The 17,716-nt window shown below is 40.0% G+C and overlaps 1 protein-coding gene across 1 annotated transcript in view; it reads right to left on the bottom strand.

The window, feature by feature from the left end:
- The window catches only part of SPG11 (SPG11 vesicle trafficking associated, spatacsin), a 623,940-nt gene that overhangs the window by 131,049 nt on the left and 475,175 nt on the right, over positions 1-17,716 (bottom strand). The window contains exon 37 of the mRNA XM_085644681.1: positions 16,317-16,485. Coding sequence (XP_085500807.1) covers positions 16,317-16,485 — 169 coding nt within the window. The remainder of the gene's footprint in view (positions 1-16,316; positions 16,486-17,716) is intronic.

Here is a 17,716-nt window from a genome sequence, read left to right as displayed (position 1 = left end):
AAAAAATTAAAAGAGTGCTCATGGTAAATTTCTATAATAATGTTCCTGCGGGAGAGCTGGGGATGGAGCTTTTAAGGATTGGTGAGGCCTTGGATGCGATTTGTAATTTGTGCTCTAGGGACACTGTGATTATTCTGTTGGGGGATTTTAACTGCGCATTGTGTAAATCAGCTAATTTGAAAATATGTGGTATTCACACTAATGAGGGGGTCCTCAGCTGTCATTTCTCACACACAAAGGCCGGGGACCTTTTTAATGAATTAATGTCCCGATACGATCTGAGAGTTGTGAATGAACTCGTTCCCACCCCAGTGATTATGTCCCCGACCTTTAACGGTAGAGGCCTTGCTACCACCATCGACTTCATGCTGCTTTCACATTCCCTTGCCCCGAGCTTGCTATCTTTTATGATAGGGACCATTGCACTGAGCGATCAGTATCCCCTTTGCCTTAAGTTACATTTACCTGCCCAAAGTCCTGTGGGGAAGAACCAAGTGAACCGGGTGATGGGTACCTTAGAGCTGAAAAAAATGAATGGGTTTGCTCTTCGCTGGTCTAAAGTTGACCCTGAGGTATTGACCAAACAGCTCATTTTATCCTGCAAAACTGCCTTTGACATCTGTTTGAATGAGCTTTCCACTGCAGATGACATAGTGCACTCCTTCCTTGAGATAACCAAAGAGGTTAGGAGCTTACTGAGTGTCCAATGCCGTAATGGGCTGAAAATCCCTGGCTGGTTTAACAGTGCTTGTACTAAGGCTTACTCTAATCTGAAGGCTGAGCTTCATAGACAACCTAGATCGCGTGAGGAGGTAAGGAGGGCTAGAGCATTGTATAAGAGAACTATTGCTGAAAGAAAGAGGTCACTGAGGGAGGAAGCCTGGGAGTCGCTTCATGCAGCTGCCCAAAAGAAGGACTCTGTGGCCTTCTGGAAGATTGTAAGGGCCCCGCCCTTGTGTAGGGGAGGAGGCCATCGAGATTGCGATCCCAGAAAAAGACTGGGTAAGTCATTTTTCTGTACTATACAATGGCCCAGCCTCCGATGAGCAGTTACTGTAGGGAGCTAATTTTATACATCATGGTAACCTTCATGTAACGCTGGACGAAATGGTCTTGGCTCTTGCTCGTAGCCAGGGGGGTAAGGCCCCGGTCCCCGATGGGGTGCCAGTTGACTTATTTAAAAGTGCAAACAACAGGGGTATACCCAATTGACCCTTTATAAACCTGGGTAAGTTACGTAATATCATACAAAGCAAAAATGGTCTAAAGGAATTAATACTCAGAGAAATTTTTTTTGAGTAGAGCACGTTTAATTACTCTCTCTTAGGTAATTACTCTAAAAAGATTCTATCAAAATATTTTTCAAACTACATAGAAAATGACATCTGCTCATGAAGAAGAACATGTATACACAAAACAATGTACATACACAATGACATGACATAAATCAAAACATACAGTAAGACATCAATACTAACCCTAAAACCAACTGTTTTCTACTAGTGTCCTCCTTACAATTTCTGAGAGGGCCACTAGGAGGTAGTCTAGATAATACACTGAGGTCTCTTAACTAGTATAGACCATCCTAGTGTACCATTAAACAAAATCAACACAATATTATATTTCCACGACTCCTCCTTTTGAAGTGTCTACGCAATCGCGTTTCGGCCTTACTCCTTCTTCGGCCTCCTCAGGACAGGGTTAACACATAACTGCTGACATATTCAAATAAAGAAATCCCACCGCCACAATTTGAAAATAAGGCGCTAAATCGAATTGACAGGGTCCTAGGCAGTCTGTAGTACCTCCCTAACTCAAATGACGGCTCACTGCCAGCCCACAGCGCAAAGGGTCGCTATCAGTATTCGTTTCCTTCGCTGGAAGAGAACGTCACAATCACTTGGTAAAGCACGGGTTGGTTCACAATTCCAAACTCCGATGTCCGCCCACCACCCGGAACCCAGAAAAAGACTGGGTAAGTCATTTTTCTGTACTATACAATGGCCCAGCCTCCGATGAGCAGTTACTGTAGGGAGCTAATTTTATACATCATGGTAACCTTCATGTAACGCTGGACGAAATGGTCTTGGCTCTTGCTCGTAGCCAGGGGGGTAAGGCCCCGGTCCCCGATGGGGTGCCAGTTGACTTATTTAAGTCAAACGTCCTGCTATGGGGCCCACTACTAACTCAGTTGGTTAACGCCAGTGATTGTACTACCTTACCGAAGACCTGGATGGAGTCTATTATTGTTCTAATATTCAAGAAGGGAAATCTTCAAGATCCTGGTTGTTATAGACCAATTTCCCTTCTTGACTTCATGGTGAAGGTGGCAGGTCGAGTCGTCCTGCAGCGATTACAAGACTGGGCAACAGAAAAACACGTTCTGTCTGACCTTCAGTATGGGTTTCGGGAGGGGTTAGGCACTACTGAACAGAGTTTAAATCTGGCTATTATCGTTGGGAAATATACGAGAGCCAAAAAGGGGAGTCTTTACTTAGTCTTCGTTGATTTAACCGCAGCAGTTGACTCTGAAATCCATGCCAGGTTATGGAGATCCTTGCTGACTTAGGGGTGGACCCAAATATTATTGTCTTTCTGCTGCGTTTTTATAAGGGAGCTTCAGCCAGCGTTAGAGATGGGGTGGAGGGCCAGCGCACAGAAGGTTTTCCTGTTAGAAGAGAGGTCAGGCAGGGTTGTGTGCTGGCCCCTTTCCTTTTTAACCTATACATTAACGGGCTGGCTGAGGCACTCCTAAAGAGTGGAGAAGATTTTCCTCAAGCAGGTGGGAGACCTATACCGGCTATCTTATACGCAGACGATGCAGTTTTAATGGCGCGTACACTAAATGGCTTACAGAGGGTTCTGGACAGCTTTAACACTTTTATGCTTGACTTGGGCTTAAGTATTAACTTTTCCAAGACATTTATAATGAGCTGTGGCACAGGGACTTGTAGGGACACGGATATGGACATCTGCCTGGATGGTATGAAGTTAGCATCGACAAGTACTTTCTTGTATCTCGGCGTCCTCTTTAACGAGAATGGTCCTGTTCAATTGAGCTGAAAAAACTGGGCTTTAGTAGATCAACTAGTGCTCTTGCCATCTTTGCAAAGAAACTGGGCAGGAAGTCGCCCGGCGAACTTTTGCAATTATATAAGGCCCAGTGTATTTCAGCATTGATATACGGGGCAGGGGTGTGGGGCATCGCCAATTCTTCCCCTTTACAAACTGTGGAAAATGCCTTCCTCCGGGACATTCTTTCCGTCCCTCCTGGTACGTCTTCATTTGCGTGTCATGAGGAGTTGGGCCTCCCGTATTTAGTGGATCTCATCAAATTGGAGCCAATACTCCTGTGGCACAGGATATGGGTTAGTGATCAGACACACTTAAATAGAGATATCCTGCGCGATTGTATAAGGTTGGATGGGGCGTTAAAGAGTCCCTGGCTCAAGTATGTTTATAGGTTCATGAATGATCTCGGACACCCAGATTTTTATTCAAACCCCAGCACTATGGCCCGAATCTCGGGAAAAACCCTGAAGATAGAGGGACTTGAAATGTTGGGTTCTCTGGGAATAGCAGATGAAGCCTCCAAACCCACAGTTATTCAACATCAGTTAAGGCTTACTTCTCTGGGTATGGAACCTTATTTATATTTTGTCCCAAGCGGCTATGACAGAATGCTATTGATAAGATTTAGACTGGGCACGGTACATAGATTAGTGATTACTCCTAAAATGAATGACTGGTCAATATTGTTACCTCCCTGTCTGTGTGATTCCCATTCAGAGCAGTCCACTATCCACTTAGCTTTCTTATGCAAGTTATTCTCAGAACTAAGGAAAATCTGGCTATTGCCTCTTTTAAGACAGCAGGGCCTTAGGCAATGCCGACCAGCGCTTGTGCGTTTACAATTCCTAGAGAATGAGCACGTGGCTTGGAGGGTATCCAAATTCTTGAAAAAGGTCCTGTGGCAGAGGAAAAGCATGTCATTTGAGCCTTTGGAGGCTTCTTCCTAGGTGGTGCAGTGGGATTTGAAATGTTTTGGGATTTTAAATGATGTAAATTTTTAATGCTATGTGTGTTTGGTATTTCACCTTTTTAACTTGTATATTTTTATTATTAACTTTTTTATGCTAATATTTAATAATTGTGATATGAGCTTTTATGACTGTAATTATCATGGTCGAATAAAGCTAAATTGATTGATTGATTGATTGAAGGCCCCTTGTCGGGTAGAAGCTAAGCGATGTCAAGAGGTTGGGGGAGCTGTACGCAGAACCTGTTGAACCGGCAGGAGGTCTTCAATCTCGAGGTTAGAGCCAGAACTCTCCTGCCGGCGGTTGAAGGCCCAGGATGATGTTTCCCACGAGGTCCTGGGTGCCTAAGAGTATCTTCTCCACCCCCACGTGACACCACAAGTCGACGGGCCCAGCGTTCTCGAAGGGTCTTCTTCGACCAAAAGGACCAACATGCATGACAAGAGGCCTCGTCATTCTCGGATGAGAGGCAGAACTTACAGATCTGGTGGCGATCGACCCAGGGGTACTTCGCACAAAACCAAGGACAGTATTCAAAGGTTGTACATTCCACCACAGGCAAGTCATGGTGAGACCGGACTGAAGGGAAGGAAGGAGAGGCCCTGACAGGCCAGATTCGACCGACGTACTGTCCCGAATGTTAATTGGAAGCATTGGCTTGATACAATAGAAAAGGGGCAAACGCGATTGAAAACAATACTGATGGAGAAAAAGGGCACAAGAGAAGCGAAATTGATTACCGCGATGGAGTCAATCTGGAGCACGGAAGCACATGTCCGAACCCAATGATGGAAAAAACTATCTAAAAATAGAGCCGATGGGGGGACAACAACTTGCAGACATCCGTGCCCAACACTAGATGGCAGTATGCATATCATGTGTATCTACAGCCACACATGCCTCGAAAGTTATTTTTCCTTAATAGTTATTAAAAATCTGACTTCACCATTAAGTTGGGATTTTAATAAATATTAAAAAGACTGATTTAATTATATTTCTAGCTGGTCCCAACTGAGAGACATCAGAATTAATATTTAGTAACGCCTACCCTTGTTTCTCTATCGGCCACCCAGCCTTGCTACAGTAAAAATAGCTTCTGGGTGCTAGTCACTCTAAGGACATGTTAACCTGAAATTTCTACATGTCCTAATTTTAAATATCATGCACCCTGCCTTGTGGGCTGCACATTCTGCATAGGGGTGACTTATTAATATTTAAAATGAACCTTTTCTCCTGTAAAAAAAGGATTATTTTGATAGGTTGGGCTGCAGGTTTAAAATACCAGAGGCCAAGGCTACAGCGGTAGGCCTGGAGTCATGTTTGTCTGGTAACATTAGTGGATTGCACAATAGTGCTGGAGTCCATAGGTGCCATTTAACTCTCCCTGTAATAGGTGCATTTTGGACACCATATTCCATGGCCTTATAGGGTAGTTACATATGCCAATTACAGGCTAGCCAATTGTACTATGTTTAGAAGCCAAAGAACATGAATTGGGGCCTGGTTAGTAAGTGTCCAAGTGCAGTAAAAAAAACCAGCATCATTAGTCCACAAAAACTGGGTGTGACCAAGCATAAAGAGGCACTTTCTCTTAGCTACTTAGGGGCTATTACCAAGGAATACAAAAGTGGTACCCTTTTTATGTGTGGAGTAAGCTCCAGCAGGCTCCGGGAGTGTCTGCTCTGATTCAGCATAGCAAGTTTGGATGCACTTGACAATCCATCTAACAATGCCGGATTCAGAGATTGACTGATCTCTGTGGAGTTTAGCAAAGTTACAAAAGGTTATTGAACTTACAAAAATGCTTCGTTCTATCAATATGATACGTGAACACCCTCGTATCATCTAGGTTTTGAAGGGCCCTTTCTGATATAGACTGTGGTTGAAAGATGGGCAGATCAATGGTCTGGTTCATGTGAAAGGTGAGACAACCTCTGGTAGAATTTTAGAGGTGGTGTGAAGAACTACCCTATCCTTATGATCCTGAATGGATGCTTCCTGTATTGTAATAACATGCATCTGAGGGAGATGACTGCCACTAAGAAAGCCATCTTTGAAGACAAAAGCTGTAGAACACATGAGGTAAGGGACTTGAAGGGCTGGGCAATGAGTTTTGCGAGGACACAGGTGCGGTTTTTGGAGGTATTTCCAGTTTAAGGAACTCCATGAAGGCTTTAATGACTGGGATCTTGAAAAGTGTTGTTGGTTTGTAAATGCACTGTAACCAAAGTTAAGTGTGAGCATATGGAAGTGTAAGCAAGATCTGCATAGTTCAGGTGTAGGAGGTAACACAATCTTTTGCACAGAAACCTTAAAGAGATCTAACTGTTTGAATGTACAGCAGTGCATGAATCTCTTTACTGGTGAAACAGGCGGAGGTAGTGGGCTTGTATGTCTCTCAAAGGATGAGCATGCATTCCTGTCTGAGGTAGCCAAACTCTAGGTGCCAGATTGCAAGGTTCAAGTGTTTGTGCTCTGGGTGTCAGAGATGGCCCTGATGCTGAGGGGAAAGGTCTGGCCTCAAACATGATGTTCTTGTGGGTGGATGACTGGCATCTCCACGAGCACTAAATAGCTGGGCTGTCTTGTCCTGGTTGTTGCAACTAGAGTGAGGGTCATGGACACATTTCTCATCTTCCTCATTTCATATGGGATGATGGAAAGAGGTGAAAAAATGTTAACAAATATCCCTGACCAGTTCATTTATAGTGCATTGACTGTGGGTACCTGGCAGACACAATAGGCTTTTCCACATGCTTTGATCTTCTCCCTCCCTGAGAATCTATTGGCCCAGAAAATTAGAATTGATCTCTTTCTTCACTGCAAAACCTGTCCCTCTGAACTCTGAATCAATGACCCATGGTGTAAACATAGGATCTAAAAAGAAATAAAGTGGCATCTCGCTTGAGCGAGGTATCTGCTTTAAGAAGATGCAGTGCAATAATTACGTTGTTATTGACGAAAGCATCAATACAAATATTTTTTGTTTAAGTGGCATCTTGCTTTGCCAGTCTTGCTTTCCTCACGGCTAAACAAACTATCACCACTAGTTGGAGGGCCAGGGCATTTCCCTTTTATAAACCCTGACGAAATGTTTTCATTAAGCGGGCAGAAGCTGAAAGTACAGCACTACACATGGAGCATTTCAGAGGCCTCTGAAGATGCCCTATAGTGGGGTCAGGGGTGCTCTACTCTAGTATCCGAGAGCACACGCTGCAGCCTGCACGCCTCTGCCCAAGCCACTTTTTCTACCACAGTACATCATTACAGAATCAATCTCCTCAATTCCTGGGCATATAAGTAGGCAAAGTGTCGTCCCCCTCCATTATGCCATTGGCGCACCCATTCTACTTAATCTGACTAAAACTGGCCCACTTGCCCAATCACTACTTCTCCAGCTCATCAATCTTAAATCTGACCAAGGCTACTCCCTCAATTTCACCCTTTTATTCACTACCCCTTCCCATTATCTTTACTTGGGTTTGTTCCGAGCCAAGGACAGGCAACTCTGCCAGAAGACATGGTTTGTTGATTTCTGTATTTAGTGGGCTCATTATGGCATAACAAGGTTAGGAACACATGAATAGACTTCTACATAGAGCTCAGTTAGGAAGGAACATCAAAAAATAGAGTCCATGAAATCTTTCCTTCAGGTTTCAGTAACCTTTTATTTTTTTCTTTTTTCAAATTTGCTGATTCTTCAACGAGTTGCTTCAATCGACAATACAAAATCAATTTGTAATCGTCTCTGGATGCTACTCCCTATTTAAACCTGTTTACTGACCAATCACATAAAAGCAATGACATTTGAGCCAATCACACTCTAGAAATACTATCCCACTGATTACCATACTACTGCTTCCATTCTGGTCAGCCATCGTGAACCAGCCTAATAGATACCTTTTACAAACTACATTTGTTTATTATTACAGCACTGATGAAGTCCTAAGGGTAGGACGAAACGCGTAGGCAGAAAGGCTGTTGATCTATAGAAAATGCAACTGTGATCTACAAATCGATTTTGTATTGTCGATTGAAGCAACTCGTTGAAGAATCAGCAAATTTGAAAAAATAAAAAAATAAAAGGTTACTGAAACCTGAAGGAAAGATTTCATGGACTCTATTTTTTGATGTTCCTTCCTAACTGTACTCTTTTATTGATTGTGGTTTTGATGACAGTGAACCACAGGAAGTTGAGCATCTAACATTTTTCAATTGGGTGGTACTGTATGTGTTAGTTGCGCACATTGTGTTCCCTTACTGTCATTGTTCTTAGAGTCTTGTATTAAAGAAAGGGTGTGCGGCACAACACTCCACGTGATATCAATTTAAATATGGAGGATAACAGAGAGTTATTAGCGGCTGAGTTGTTTGCACAGACTAAAAAAGGCAACATTGAAACAAGAAAAGATTCTAACAACAGTTTGAAGGCAAAATTTTTGAAATTAGAGAGACTAAAAAAAACAAGAGTTGTCTAAATGGTGGGATGGGGTAACGCTTAAGAACTATCTAGATCAAAAAAGAATTCCCAGGGGGCTGAGAATTTTAATCTTCCCTACATTTGATGATCTTGATGAAGATCTATTAAAGGAGTGGGAAGATAATCTACACTCTTCTTCTTTCTGTATAAATATTTTAATCAGAAATGCAGAAAGAAAGGTGGAAAAATTAAAGGGGCAGATTATAGAATTGGAGAAAGAGATTAAGGATTTAAATGTACCTGAATTGGCTGATAAGAACTATGCTATATTGAAAGATGTAATTAACAGACATCAATTAAAAATTAAAGATAAAAAACTTAGTAAAATCAAGAGAGATGAAAGGGACTATAGTCAAGGCAGGGTGTTTACTTTCGGAAAAGCCTTTGATGAGGCACCGAAAGGAGTATTAAAGACAGGAAGTATCCAAGAGGAATTAAGCTCAGTGAATTATACAAGCTCAGATTTGTCATCTAGCGAGGATTTAAGGGTAGCTAACCCTGTTATAGTTCATACTAATATATGCTCCTCTTTTTCCGAGGAGCTTCAGAAAATGAAGAGAGGAAGAAGAAAGGCTGTGCCAGAACTAGGCGTAGCAGGCGCAAATGTAGGGGTGGCAAGAATAGGCACGAGGAGTCAGGACAAAACCCAGAAGAAGTAGTTGGGGAAACTAATGTGCGAGATGATCTTAAAGTGATTAATCTTTCTGATAGAGAATTAACTTGTTCTGAATTGGCGGTTTTGCAAAAAGGATTGACGTTTTGCCCTGATAATTCATGTAATATTACCGATTTAGAGATTGACCTGTATAAATTTTCCAGAAAGCTGAAATTAAAGAGTTTTTTTGCAACACTCGATTTGTCTAGAAACATGAATATTTCAAAAAATGTGTCTGGGATGTCCATTGAGAATATGAAACATGTACAGTTACTTATGTCACTAACGGAAGGTGATCATCTTAGTTTAAATGATGTAGCTAGTATGTTAAATGTACCAGTGGATTATGACTGTACTAGTGGTTTACATCCAGCATCAAAGTTTGTACCACAAGGAACACAATATGCAGCAATTGACCTGTTTGTAACTAGGACTGTTGAAGAGTTACATAAACTTGCGGATAGGAGGATGAACAACAGCTGTAGAGTTAAACCACATAGTAATCTAACAATTGATGAAATAAGAGCCATTAGAACTTTAAAACAGGATAACAGCATAATAATACGGAAAGCTGACAAGGGTGGGAATATTGTTTTAATGAATAAAACTGACTATGTTGCAGAAGTGAAGAGACAATTAGACGACAAGAACTGTTATCTAAAACTATCCTATAATCCCATTCCAGAGGCGAGCAGGTTGATCTCAGGGAAGCTGTATGATTGGAAGGAAGCAGGGTTACTTGATGAAAAGGAATTTAAATATCTTAATGTGATTCATCCTGTACATCCCTTCATATACGCATTACCTAAGGTACATAAATCTCTGGTCGATCCACCAGGAAGACCTATCGTGTCAAGTATGGGTAGTATCACTGAGCATGTATCAGAATTTGTGGACTTGTTTTTAAAACCACTGGTGTTAAATTTGCCGTCGTACGTTAAGGATACTACTGATATTTTGAATAAACTTAAAGATATTGTATGGGACGAAAGTCTAATGTTAGTAACCCTAGATGTAGTAGGGTTATACACTTGCATCAAGAGTGACAGTGGGAGACCGCATTGCAACATTTTTTAAGTCAGAGAAGTGCTAGCCATTTAGAACATTCAGATATGATTTTGGAAATGTGTGACTTAATTCTAAATAATAATCTGTTCGGTGGTGAATGGTACCGTCAGATAAGAGGGACTGCAATGGGATCCAGGTTTGCTCCCTCTTATGCCAACCTATTCATGGGTTGGTATGAGAGGGAGCATGCCTGGTCACGACGAGCAGCACAATGGATAGACTTGATCGTCTTTTGGGGCAGATTTATAGATGACGTTCTGATGATTTGGCGGGGTACAGTAATGGAATTGAAAGAATACTTTGACTATCTAAATTCCAATGACTTTAATGTACAGTTTACTATGTGTCACAATGTAAGAAAAATTGCTTATCTGGATGTTGAGTTGTTTATATGTGACAACTCCATTCAGAGCAGACTATTTCGGAAAGATACAGCAACTAATTCAGTTTTACGAGCAGACTGTGCTTATCCCAAACCAGTGGTTAAGGGAATTCCATATGGATAAATGGTTCGCTTAAGAAGGAACTGCAGTCAGGAAAATGATTTTAGATCAGTTTTAGATGAATTGCAAAACCGCTTATTAAATAGAGGCTACTCTAAACGAATTCTTTCTCAAGCAAGAAGTAAGATAGAGAAAATTACAAGAGAGAGCACTTTAACAACAATAAGTTCAAAGCTAAGGACAGGATTGCATTTATATCGACGTACAGTAGAGAGACTAATCAGATATTCAGAATTTTAAATAAAAACTGGAGTCTACTAAAAGGTGTGCCTGGATTAGTGGGCGTAATTCCGGAAAAACCGGTAATCACTTATAGAAACTGTCCAAATTTGGGGAGCATGATTTCGAAAAACTATGTAGAGAAGCTACAGGATGAGGGCACAAACTGGTTGCCATCTCCACCCAAAGGCTTTTATACATGTAATAATTGCAATATCTGTGCTCTTGGCCTTAATCAAACTAAATCATTCAACTATAATACAGATAAAACTTATATTATTAATGAATTTATGAATTGTAATAGCACAGGTGTTGTGTATGTGATCATTTGTAATTGCTCCAAGGTGTATTTTGGGAGTACTAAGAGGATGTTGAAACTACGAATACAAGAGCATAGACGGGCAATCATGAATGAGGATGTGAAGTCTCCCTTATATCAACATATTAAATCTGAGCACAGTGAAAATAAGTCATTTAAATTTCATGGTGTGCAGAAAATTGTATTAGGACCAAGAGGAGGAGACTTAGTGTTACATCTGAGACAGCAAGAATCCAGATGGATTAGTAGATGTAGAGCGGTGCGTTTTGGTTTGAACATCGACTCTGAATTGCACTATTTCCTCACATAGTTTTAACCTTTTAGAGTGTGTACAGACAATGTGATGTTGTTGAACACTGGGACGAGTTCGGGCTTTATGTTACAGTGTCTTAGGCAACATTAATTAGACAAGGTTTAAAGTCTGTATTCATATCGACTGGTATAATCTTGCCAGAGTAAAACATTGGGTTATCAAGGGTTTCTGTTTAACGTGAGATGCCATTAGTAATTATTTCCAGTGTGATATTTCATTTGAAATATATATTTTATAAGTAATTCATGATAATAATGCAGTTAAGATATGTGTTAGATTTTATATTTGAGAATTAGAAGCCTATGTGATATTAAAATCTGAATGGAATATTGTTGTCGGACATTTGTTATAATAGACTGTTTAGGAGCAGTCTTGGATCGTGTGGTGAGTGTTTGCTCCTTGAGATAATATGGTGTCAATACAAATTTGGAAGTCGCGAGTTCTAGACCGGCATAGTAATTGTGGCGCTACTGGGCAGTCGATATACAACGCGAGATGCTACTAGTAATTATTTCTAGTGTGCCATTTCAGTTGTTATATATATTTTTTATAAAGTAATTAATGATAAAAATGTATTTAAGATATGTGTTAGATCTTATTCATGAGAATTAGAAGCCTATGTGATATCACAGTCTGAATGGAATATTGTTGTCAGGGATTTGTTATAATAGATCGTTTAAGAGCAGGCTTAGATCGTGTGGTGCGTGTTAGCTACTTGAGATAATTTGGTGTAAATACAAATTTGGAGGTCGTGAGTTGTAGACTGGTATAGTAATTAGGGCGCTACTGTGCAGTCGATATACATGTTTTAAATAATTGTGTACATAAGTTGAGTTTAGCTAATAGATTTAGCTTGTTTTTGAGAATCAGATAAGTCGGACTAGTGGCGCAAATGGTAGGTGTGGAATACTTTGTTTTACACAATGTGAAAATTTGGAAATTCGCGAGTTCGCGACCTAGTTGGGGATAATTCCATCTTTGTGATTTTTGTTCAAGTAATGGAGATTTAACATTTTAGGTGTTATTCAGTTTATATCATCATATATTAAAGGTTTTTTAACGTTGTAGATTGATATTAATGATGTAGTTTGTAAAAGGTATCTATTAGGTTGGTTCACGATGGCTGACCAGAATGGAAGCAGTAGTATGGTAATCAGTGGGATAGTATTTCTAGAGTGTGATTGGCACAAATTTCATTGCTTTAATGTGATTGGTCAGTAAACAGGTTTATCCAGAGACTATTACCGCTTGGGATTTATCGGGCCCGCGGCAGGAGAGGATCGCTGTGAAATAAGATTGATAGGTGAGTAAGATTATGGGAAGGTCGACTGCTAGTAGTTTTTGTTAGGGGATATCTTGAACTCCTAACAGTAAAATATAACATTATCTTTATTAAAAGTGGAGGGACTAATAGTCTTTCTTTGGTACTTTGTGCCTTTTTTTGTCGCAGAGTGAAAGATTTTGAACTTAGTGAAAGGAGGGGGACTGAAGGATTTCAGAAAAATAATAATTGATTATTTTCAAGGTATGTTTCGAACTCTTGACTGTCAGTTAACAGATTCAGTATGTTTTTGAGAGTAAAATGTTGATGGGATATTTCAACCGTGAACTGACTAGTGGATAAGTCTGATCAGTGGCGTAATTGGTAGGTGTAAAACATTTTTGTCGTACACCTTGTGAAAATTAGGAAGTTTGGGTGTTCGAGACAGAGTTGGGGATAATTCCATTCCAGAGAAGAAATAATTGATTATTTTTAAGATATGTTTTGAAATCTCGAATGACAGTAGTTGAGGTAATGGATGACTTTAGCTAAAAACAGTCTAGTTGAATAATATTTTTGGGTGGCAGTATTGTGATTAATTATCTGGTTCTTGGATTTTGATTTTGTACACAGTGATTATCTTTTAGATATAGTGAAAAGAGGAGTATTGAAGAAATTATGAGAAATAAGAATTTATGGAATTCAAGGTAGGTTTGAGCTTTCCCATTGTTCACCTCCCGATTTTAGTAAATACTGCTAGGTACTAATTCAATGGGGACCTTTTGTTTTCTGATTATTTTTTAGAGACTTAATAAGGAATTAGGTGTGAGACGTTTCTATTTCAAAGATCAATTTAGGTTAGTGCGACCTTTGTTAATATAAACGTAAGGAGGACCTGAGTAGCCTTAATTGGAAACTATCTATGATATTAATGTTTAAGACAGGTATTATTCCTCATCCATCACAGAGATTTGGGGGCACGTTGTTAATTAGGGACCAGTAATAATTCATTTTCAGAACAAGAAGAGGGATCTTTATTATAGGAACATAATAATTATGTATGTATTTATGTAGACATAAGTTCATATATCAGGTTACACTGGTTCATTGAGTAACGTTGGGGAATGTGATTTTCTAACATGTAAGAAAGGGAGATGGATGAATTCTTTTAAACTAAATGGAGAAGAGAATTTTCAATACGTTTCATTTCACATTTACTACAGATATCTGGTTGCGCGCCGCAAATTTATGACACAAAGTATTCGATGTTTAGAAAAAGAAGAGAATTCTTCTCTCTAAAATACAAGGTGTGTGAAGTTTAACAATCATTACTATAGTTTATTGGAAACTGTTAATTTATTAAGTTTATAGAAGTCACTGTTGCCTTTTTCATTTGGTGAGGGGTGCTATATATCATTAGTATAGGAAGTGTCTGTATTAGAATCAGGTCATTTAAACTAAATGTTTGTTGCATCACATGATTTTGGTATATTGTGAAAATCGGGTGTAAATTGTATGTTTATTTGTTTATTATTACAGCCCTGATGAAGTCCTAAGGGTAGGACGAAACGCATAGGCAGAAAGGCTGTTGATCTGTAGAAAATGCAACTGTGATCTACAAATCGATTTTGTATTGTCGATTGAAGCAACTCGTTGAAGAATCAGCAAATTTGAAAAAATAAAAAAATAAAAGGTTACTGAAACCGGAAGGAAAGATTTCATGGACTCTATTTTTGGATGTTCCTTCCTAACTGTACTCTTTTATTGATTGTGGTTTTGATGACAGTGAACCACAGGAAGTTGAGCATCTAACATTTTTCAATTGGGTGGTACTGTATGTGTTAGTTGCGCACATTGTGTTCCCTTACTGTCATTGTTCTTAGAGTCTTCTACATAGAGCTGTTGACCTCTGTACATACTGTTCATACAAAGTTTGGTTGCACCTACTCCATAGCTATCTATACCATATCCAAGTCCTGTTTTATTTTTACAAAAAGAAATAAACAAATAAAGTTTTTTGTAGAAATAAAAACAACAGGTCTTGTTACTCAAACTTCTTTGAAGAAAAACAAGTTATAAATGTCTACAGACAGAGAGAGAGAGAGAATAACTTGTTTGTTTTGCTTAACACTTTGAAGCTGTATGGTGAATCTTCCCGAAACTTTCCATTCGAAAGTTCATCCATCTCATCTTCTTCCTGAAAAGTCTCAGGGTGATGGGTCAAGCGGGAGCCAAGAAAAAGAAGGGTCCCAAAACGCAATTTCTCCATGTAATTTCCATAGAGAATTTTAGACAGCGCTATAGCCAAAACAGCTGAATGGAATTTCACCAAATTTGGCAGAAAGCTGGATCTTTACCCAGAAAGCGTAATTTTTGTGATTTGGTACACATCTTTTCAGTAGTTTTGGAGAGATTAAGGTTAAAAAAATAGATCGCTCAGGAGACACGGGTGGCACTCATCCCCTCCTGTCTTGAAATTGTTTAAACAATACCATATAAGAGGGCAGGGTAGTTACCCTGACCCCCTGCCTACAATGTATATTAAAACAAATATTTGGGATCACTGAGATCTAGAGGGGCCTGAAAAATGAATTACAAAAAAATGGTTAATGGGTGTGTGCCAGGGGTTTACGATCCACAGGAGGTTGGGTGCAATACGGGCTGTAGGTTGTAACTAACCCAATGCCACACATGGTTGAAGGCTGTAGGCGTTAAAGTATTGGCCACCTGCGGGGTGGGGTGGGAATGCAGAGCCAGGCCCTGAGCACAACCCCTCGCCTCGCAAGGCAGGGTTGGTCCCCAGCAGGGGGTTGAGTATTGTAATAACATCTTACTTTACATCCAAAACAAACCTAGAACTTCACTGGAAAAAACTAAAGTTAAAGTGGCGTTAAAGTTAGGTACGGTCATAATATGTTACTTTACATTTAAAAAAAACCCTCAGAAATTCACTTAGTTAAAACAAAGTTAACGCAACATTATAGTTAAGTAAAAATGTCAGTTAAAACAAACAAAAAACACTGACATTCACCAGTTGTAGTTTACTGAGCTAACTTGAACTTGTGCCCCACCATGCTCTGCTTATGACCTCACAGACTGCATCACTCAGGACATGTTCAATGACCTGATTGATGACAGCACTGATAATATTTTAAATAACATAATTGATGACAACACTGGGCTAAGTGTCGGCACAAGTTCTAGTTACCTCAAAAACTATAACTGGCGAATTTCAGTATTTTTTTTGTTTAAATTGATACTCTGCTCATGAAATCTGGGCAACCTGGAAGAATGCACCCACATAACAGTGATCTGCAGGGAAGAGAAGGACTATAATTCATCGGTAATGGATTACTGCACCACCAGACCCAAAGGAAATATGAGAAAGCATAATGTAATAAAAGATGTGAAGCTTCATGATTGCCGTCTATCAATCCCCAAGTCTGAAGGATACACACCCCATGGCAGTGACTCGATGAGCTTGAGCTGGACATTTGCTGCCCCCTCATGGTTCTCGCCGATCTCTCTGTGCATGCTGAAGCACAAGGCTACCATATTGTGCTTTTCGCTGTCTCCAGGGTGGCAGCGCTTGATGTAATCCAGCAAAGCTGTTTTCAGGCCTCCTGTCTAAAGTGAAAAGACAGCATTAGTATAGAGGCAGGAGAGATAAAAATAAAAAAGGCAGAGAGTAATGAAATACACGAGTCAGGGAGCAAGAAAGCAGACAGGAATATGACAGGAGAGGAAAGAAGACTAACATGGAAGAGTTGGGTAATGGAAAGACTGAAAAAGGGAGGAGAGAGAGAGAAACAAGAGTGGAAGGAAAAAAGAAAGATGAGACAGGGAGAGAATGGAACCAATCAGTACATGGTTTCTTAACTAGTAACCTCTAGCAACTCTGTAACGCAGATGCCACAGACTTTCCACCAACTTCACAGGAGAAATGACAACATGTGACATCTCTGCTCCACCCAACTGGCCCTAGTCCCCAGATGGGAGTTAAAGGAATGAACTTTAAACTGAAGCTTTTTTCGAGTAATCAGTAATGGGCATTACTCATTAATGGAAAAAGTAAGCATTTAATAAATGTTATCATCTACCTTTGTTTACTTGTATGACCGGTAACAAACCCAGAGGTATAGTCTCTTATATTAGGGCCGGAGGCATTCCTTCCTGAATGCACACTAGACCTCTTTGTCTCACCGATGCAAATGACCAATGATTATCTGGTACAGATCTAGATTTCTAATTCCAAGAATTGTAGGAAAAAAGAAAATATGGGCATTGCAACCATCGAGTGACAGGAGATCTGTAAATTGAGTAAGGTCTAAAATCCTTTACTCAGTTGGATTGACAAGATCGGAGAGCCCAAACTGGCATGGCCACAATAAATCCATCAAAGGGGAGCATCTGCGAAGCTACAGAGTGGTTTAAAACTGGGAAAAGGCACACGAATAACTCAAGCCAGTTGATTAGATGTACAGCCATAATGAGTGCTGACCTCTATAAAAGACATGCATTAAGGACATTTTGATTTCTTCCCTTGGGGCAAGAAAAATGCTATGCCTGAGCCCTGGAATTCAGCATCCATAAAGAGACAACTATTGCCTGCTCTCATGTAGCGCCATGATGAGTTTTCAAATTGTCAATTTCTTCATTTTGACTCCAGAAAATAAAGAGCAATTGACACAACTGTGTGGTGCACTGACCATGTGTAGATAGAAATAGACTTCCAACAGACTATCCAAGTGTTCCAACACTGAACAAGAACATACTATTATTTTAGTCTTTGAACAGGAAGGCAATATCCAGTCAGGGTTCAGACAGACCCGGAGAAAGGCTAAGAAGAAGCATAAAT

The sequence above is a fragment of the Triturus cristatus genome, chromosome 3_1, assembly GCF_964204655.1.
Source record: "Triturus cristatus chromosome 3_1, aTriCri1.1, whole genome shotgun sequence".
Taxonomy (NCBI): domain Eukaryota; kingdom Metazoa; phylum Chordata; class Amphibia; order Caudata; family Salamandridae; genus Triturus; species Triturus cristatus.
This window is presented reverse-complemented; position numbering and strand designations above follow the sequence as displayed.